General features: G+C 61.9%; 1 protein-coding gene across 1 annotated transcript; it reads left to right on the top strand.

The window, feature by feature from the left end:
- The first annotated feature begins 850 nt into the window (after positions 1-850).
- FSCN1 (fascin actin-bundling protein 1) lies at positions 851-6338 on the top strand. Its single transcript, XM_008063018.2, has 5 exons — positions 851-891; positions 4321-4477; positions 4556-4677; positions 4928-5095; positions 5893-6338. The coding sequence occupies exons 2-5, from the start codon at positions 4323-4325 to the stop codon at positions 6093-6095; spliced, it is 648 nt and encodes a 215-aa protein (XP_008061209.1). The 5' UTR covers positions 851-891; positions 4321-4322; the 3' UTR covers positions 6096-6338.
- The last annotated feature ends 413 nt before the right edge of the window (positions 6339-6751 follow it).

Raw genomic sequence — 6751 nt, 5'->3', positions numbered from 1 at the left:
GGGGGGGGTGCTCCCTGGAGAAGCCTCTGTTAGCTCTTTGGCCTCAGTTTCCCCATCCTTGGTGCTCCCACCACGTCCCAGCCTGGGTGGGGTCTCTTCCCTGCTCCTCGGGGTCTACGTCTGCGCCGACCCACCCGCGGGGCCGTGCTGCCCTGCGTGGCCCGGCTGTCTCGCGGCTGTCGGCCTCTTTTCTGCCAGCCTCCTCGCATCGAGGACGGGCTGGTCCACCTGGGCTTTGTAAGACCTGTAAGAGGCGGGGCATTGGCAGCCCAGGGAATGGCTTGCCTGAGGCTAGAGGTGGGATTTGAACCGGCCAGGTAGTGGCTGGAGCTGGTTGGAAAGACAGGAGGGATGACGGAGAAGCCATGGATGATTCCAGACCCCCCAGATGAAACGGGGGTGCCTGTTTTGGACAAACTGGGGGGATTTGGGAGCTACCAAGGCCTGGAGAGTGGAGGCAGGGAGCGGGTGTCCTCTGAGCCCCTGGAGACAAGGATGGCCACGGGGGAGGAGAACGGGCAGCACTCCAGGAGTCCCAAAGGAGAGATGCCGTGAGCTCAGTGCGGGGGCCCTCGCACCTCCAGCTCCCCAGGGCTCCTGCGGGCCTGTGACTCAGGTTTTCTGTGCTGCTGTCGATGGGGGAAAAAAACCCCGAAGAAAACCCTGTTCCCATAGCAACGCAGCTTTAATTAGAGACTCCAAGGCCAAGCGGGGCCTTTCCCCAGCTGGGCAGGGCCTGGGAGCCAGCAGGGGCCCTGCTGGACAGGGGGACAGGGGAGACGACGCCTTTCCCCCTCTCGGTGGGGGTGGGAGGACCTGGTGTCTCCTCGGCTCCGGCCCCCAAATCCTTTCAATATCCTGGCAGAGTAGAGGGGCTGGACTCTTTGGCAGGTAGGGAAACTGAGGCAGAGTGAGGCAAAGGCACTAACCCAAAGGTACCTGGACCCTTACGGTGGGTCAAACCAGTTTGAGGACGAACCCAACAGGCTAATGGGGCTTGAGTGACTGTGGATGGTGGCAGGTGGGGACGAGGTTGGTGTGAATTTCAGGGAACTGCTGGAGGGGCGTGCTCCTCATTCTCCGACTCAAAAAAAAGTCTCTTTATGGAAAATGAGCCCCTGACTTCATGCATTTGTCCCAGGCGGGCTGGTGGCCCGTGTCTACTTTCTTTTTTTTTTTGAGTCAGCACACTTACGGCCACCACAGCCTCGACCTCCTGGGCTCAGGCAATCCTCCCGCCTCAGCCTTCCAGGTAGCTGGAACTGGAGGCATGCGCTACCACGCCCAGCTAATTTTTGATTTATTGTAGAGACGAGGTCTCGCCAAGTTGCCCAGGCTGGCCTCGACCTCCTGGGCTCAGGCAGTCCTCCCGCCTCGGCCTTCCAAGTAGCTAGAACTACAGGCGTGGTTGCCCAGGCTGCCCTCAAACCCTGGGCTCAGCAATCCTCTTGCCTCGGCCTCCCAAAGTGCTGAAATTACAGGCTTGAGCCACCACGCCCAGCCTTCCTGGCTGGGGAGAATGAGCCCTCAACCCTTGGCCAAACTGCTATGGCGCTTCTGTTCCACAGCCCCCTTCCCTCCCGCTGTGCCCTCTTTTGGGGAGTCTGGAACCACCTCCCTGCCTTCCACTGCTGGGGAAGACCCGTTCCCCTCCTTCCCTGCATCAGCTGCCCCGGCACAATTGGGCAGGTGGTGTCCCGTGGCTGGGACAGGCTGTGGCCCACAGGACTGCTTTTCCCGGAGCAGGGTGTGGCCGCCCTGCCAGACAGACTCCCCCCCTCCATACCTTTCTGGGCAGAATGAGGGGCAGGGAGGGCAGCTGGCGGGGTGTGGCTGCCCCCCCCCCGTGGGTTCCCTCAGCGGAGACGCAGGGTGGGGCGGGTCAGCCACTCCATGGCGGCGAAGAGGGGCCTCTGCCCCAGTCGTGCTCCCTGGGGGCTGGCCCTAGGGTGGTCCCGGCACCCACAGCCAACACCTGCCTGCCGTCCCCTTCTGGTGCTCGGCTGGGCGGAGTGTGGGCTCCAGCTCACCACCAGGACCCTGGCAGACCCAGAGGGTGGAGCCCAGGGGGTTCCCAGAGGGGCGAGGGCAGGGTGGGCTGGGGTCAGAGGGCGCACAAGAGGGCGGCCCACCTCCCTCCCGAGAGCCACCGGGACCCCTTTGTGTCTCACCATGTGACCTGAGGCAAGGACATGCCACCTCCAGCCTCAGTCTCCCTCTTCGTGAATTGGAGCGACGGTCCCCACCCTGTAGTGCTGATGTGGGGACACATGGTAGGATTAGGGGGGCGCTGACACCCTTCAGCCCCTCGGGGTGCCCCCTCCCCTCTTTCCAGTCAGCCCCTGCAACTTACCTGGCCATTTCAGTTCCCTCCTCTGTCCTCACCCAAGCTATTCCCCGGGCCCAGAACGCCCTACCTCTCAGGGAGAATCCTTATCCATCCTGTGGACTAAAGATGGGAGGTCCGGGGGGGTCAGACGCCGTGGTGTGTGCCTGCAGTCCCGGCGCTTTGGGAGACTGAGGAGGAAGGAATGCTTGAGGCAGAGAAGCTTGAGACCAGCCTGGGCAACATAGCGAAACCTTGTCTCCATAAAAGATAAAAAAAAATTCAGCCAGGTGCAGTGGCCTGCGCCTGTAGTCCCAGGTACTCAGGAGGCTGAGGGGGGGAGGATCACTTGAACTCAGGAGGTCGAGGCTGCAGTGAGCCGTGACGGATTGTGCCACGGTACTGCAGCAAGGGTGACAGAGTGAGACCCTGACTCCAAAAAAACCCAAGAACTGAGAATAGGACCTTGGGGTGTAGGATTCACCGCCCACCAGCCTCCTCTGTTCTGTGGGTGATGTCTCCACCCACCACTGGGGTCCCTGCTGCATGCAGGTGCCCAAAGGATGACACACTCGCCAGGCAAGCCGGCACAGAGCCGGCAGGCACCCTGCTGCTGCTTGCAGTCCTTGGAATCCGGGGCCCTTGGGGAATGCAGATTTGGAACGAAGCAATCCCCGCCCGGGTTTCAGTGGGAGGAACCGTGTGGACACGGAGGCAATGTGGTAGAACCACCCTGCTGCAGCGTGGGGGGCGAAACCTTGGGGCCACCTTAAGTATTTTGATGACGTGTGGACACAGTCACATCGGATTCTTTAGTGACGTGGAAACGTGTTTCTGCTGTGAAGAATGCGGTTTGCAGATCCAGACAGAGCAGCATATGTCTTCCTTCCTTCCTTCCTTCCTACCTTCCATTTGTCCATCCGCATCAGAGTCTCATTCCATCACCCAGACTGGAGTGCAGTGGCCGCTCCCGGCCACCGCAGCCTCGACCTGCTGGTCTCCGGCGGTCCTTCCGCCTCAGCCTTCCAAGTAGCTGGAACTACAGGTGCCAGGAGTTCGAGGCTGCAGTGAGCTATGATTGTGCTACTGCATTACCAGCCTGGACGACAGAGTGGGACCTTGTCTCTTGGATAAGTAACTGTAAGAAAAAAGACGGGAGTGGAATATGCACCTACACGGTGTCCCGTGGTGAGCTGTGTGGGCTGTATCTGGCCTGGTGTTCGTGCTCCCGTGAGCTTTCCAAAGGAAGGGAACATGTGCTGTTCTGTTTTGCTCTTTGAGCTTCTGCACAAAGACATAAACCCCTGACATCGACCCCCACACACACCCGGATGCGATGCCCCGCTGCACTGGCTCTGTTTGTCCTTTCCGTCATCGTTTTTGGTTGTATTTAAAGCAAATCCCTGACATCAGAATGTTTCATCCCAAAATACTTCCATCTGTATCTTGAAAAAAATTAGGCCATTTTCTTACATAACCACAGCGTGATTAGCAGCAGTCAAACCCCTCAGATGGAATCCTGCGTTGGAGAAGATTCTCCATTCTCAAGAATGTCCTTTGTGCATTTGGTTTGTTCAACCCTGTTACTTTTTTTTTTTTTTTTGAGTTGGGGTCTCATTTTTCGCCCAGACTGGGGTTCGGTGACGTGACTGTGGCTCAGTGCAGCTTCTACCTCCTGAGCTCGGGCGATCCTCCCTCCTCAGCCTCTCAAATCTCTGGGACTGTAGGCGCCGCACCACCATGCCTGGCTGATCAAGGTCTTACTGTGTTGCCGAGGCTGGGCCTGTTACTTCTATTCAGGGAGGTGTCCTGCTGGTCACCGTGGCCACTACCTGCTGCCTCTGAGGCACCACTGGGGGGGTCTCAGCAGCCCCTGGCCCTCACACACATGCCCGTGTGTGTTTGTGTGTGTTTGTGTGTGTGTGTGAGAGGTGAGGGCCATGGCAGCCAGAACCCGAGGGCGTGGCCCTGTAGCTGCTTGGCCTCCTCCCCAGGTATGGACCTGTCGGCCAATCAGGACGAGGAGACCGACCAGGAGACCTTCCAGCTGGAGATCGACCGCGACACCAAAAAGTGTGCCTTCCGCACCCACACGGGCAAGTACTGGACGCTGACGGCCACCGGGGGCGTGCAGTCCACCGCGTCCACCAAGTGAGTGCCGTGCAGTCCACCCGTCACCCCCTCGCTCGCCCAGGGTGGCTCTGCCTGACCCTGTCCCGCCCCCCCCAGGAATGCCAGCTGCTACTTTGACATTGAGTGGCGTGATCGGCGCATCACACTGCGGGCGTCCAATGGCAAGTTCGTGACCGCCAAGAAGAACGGGCAGTTGGCGGCCTCGGTGGAGACAGCAGGTAGCCGCCCACGCGTGTGCCCCAGGCTCTGGCTCCCCGTGCTGCCCGGGCGCTGCAGGGTCTGGCCACCCCTCGGTCGCTGGGCGCCCGGCTGAGGCCTGCTCCCTCTGTGCTGGGCATCCCCCAAGCCGGCCTTGCCCTGTCCCCCGGGCTGGCTGCCGTGTGACCCCCTCCCCTAGCTCCCCCTCTCCGGTTGCCCCACCTCGCCCCCTGCCAGCAGGCTCACGGCCCCGCCCCGCTTCTCGAACAGGAGACTCGGAGCTCTTCCTCATGAAGCTGATCAACCGCCCGATCATCGTGTTCCGCGGGGAGCACGGCTTCATCGGCTGCCGCAAGGTCACGGGCACCCTGGATGCCAACCGCTCCAGCTACGACGTCTTCCAGCTGGAGTTCAACGACGGCGCCTACAACATCAAAGGCAGGTTCTCCCAGGCGGTGGCTGGGCAGAGCCCTCGATGGGGCACGGGTGTCAGGGTTGCAGGGGGCGCCCCGCCCGGCTCTGGCTTTGGCCTCAGCCTGGGCACCCTGCGACTCGGCTCAGGGACGGAAGTCCTACAGAGCCGGGCTCGGTGGCTCAGCCTGTCATCCCGCACCTTGGGAGGCCGAGGTGAGTGGATTGCCTGAGCCCGCGGGTTCAAGACCCGCCTGGGCAACTTGGCGAGCCCTCATCTCTACAACAATCAAAAAATCAGCCGGGCGTGGTAGCGTGCGCCTGTAGTTCCAGCTACTCGGAAGGCCGAGGCGGAAGGGTCGCCGGAGCCCAGCAGGGCGAGGCTGCGGTGGCCGGGAGCGGCCACTGCACTCCAGTCTGGGTGACAGAGTGAGACTCCGACTCAAAAAAAAAAAAAAAAGAATTCCTATCTCTGGGCTAGGAGCGGTCCCTGCCCCTCTAGTCTGCGACTGGGGACTGAGCAGGGAGCGGGACGGGTTCTGGAAGGGATAGCCAGGCAGGACACTTCGGTTACGGAGTGGAAGCCCCTCCTGGGGCAACACCCCAGAGGTGCTGATTGGGACTCAGATCACATTTTGGGGGCCCCATTCTGGCACCCAGCGTGGACCGGGGGACGTGGGGGGCAGAGGGGCATCACCCTCAGTGGGGAGGGTACCTGTGGGGGGGAAAGCCACAGCCCGTGCTGCATCCCCCACCCCTATCTCCCAGGGTGGGGGCTGGAGGAGCCAGGCATGCGGCCCGGCCTGATGGGCTTCCCTCCCCAGACTCCACAGGCAAGTACTGGACGGTGGGCAGTGACTCCGCAGTCACCAGCAGCAGCGACACGCCCGTGGACTTCTTCTTCGAGTTCTGCGACTACAACAAGGTGGCCATCAAGGTGGGCGGGCACTATCTGAAGGGTGACCACGCAGGCGTCCTGAAGGCCTCGGCCGAGGCCATCGACCCTGCCTCGCTCTGGGAGTACTAAGCCCCTCCCCGCCTGCCCGGGCTCTCCAGACCCTCCGCTCACTCCCTCCCTGGGGGCTCCGGCGGGAGGCGGGCCCCTTGCCTTTCAAACTGGAAACCCCAGAGAAAACAGCGCCCCACCTGTTGCCCCTGCGGACGCCCTCCCCCGCCCAGGACCCATTGCCCCAGGCCCGCAGGGGACCTGCTCCCCGGGGGGGTCTCCCACCCCGCTGCCCTCTTCTCTGCCAGGGGGCGAGGCTGGCACCTCTTCTGACCTCAGACGACTCTGAGCCTTATTTCCCTGGGGCAGTCGAGCAGGAAGGGTGGGGGTATAACTGGAATCTCCTGCCCCCTCCCGACCACCTCTCCCCGTCCCAGGAGCCGGCCTTGCCCCGGGCCTGTCTGGGCTCCTCCTCGGTGCGCCGTCCAGCACCCTGCGTCTGGAGGGCAGCCGTCGGTTGGCACTGGCCCGCAGTGTTCTCTGGGTGGTGCTGGAGGGAAGCCCCCGTTCGCTGCTCGGAGCGGCTGGCATGACGGCCACAGGGTCTGCCCCCAGGGAGGGGGGCCGAGGGGTCACCCTGCTCCTGTCTCTTTCCTTTCACCCTGGCCCGACTGGAAGCAGAAAATGACCAAATCAGTATTTTTTTTAACGAAACGTCGTTGCTGGAGGCGTCCCAG

The sequence above is a fragment of the Carlito syrichta genome, unplaced genomic scaffold, assembly GCF_000164805.1.
Source record: "Carlito syrichta isolate Samal-C Ts95f unplaced genomic scaffold, Tarsius_syrichta-2.0.1 Scaffold306441, whole genome shotgun sequence".
NCBI classification, from domain to species: Eukaryota; Metazoa; Chordata; class Mammalia; order Primates; family Tarsiidae; genus Carlito; species Carlito syrichta.
The sequence above is the reverse complement of the archived record's forward strand: the minus strand, read 5'-3'. Positions and strand labels throughout refer to the sequence as shown.

Bases quoted from the DNA above. Each gene is read 5' to 3' on its own strand.
- FSCN1 (XM_008063018.2), top strand. From the start codon at position 4,323: ATGGACCTGTCGGCCAATCAGGACGAGGAGACCGACCAGGAGACCTTC. The intron at 4,478-4,555 runs GTGAGTGCCGTG...CGCCCCCCCCAG, and splicing joins CAGTCCACCGCGTCCACCAA to GAATGCCAGCTGCTACTTTG. The intron at 5,096-5,892 runs GCAGGTTCTCCC...TTCCCTCCCCAG, and splicing joins CGGCGCCTACAACATCAAAG to ACTCCACAGGCAAGTACTGG.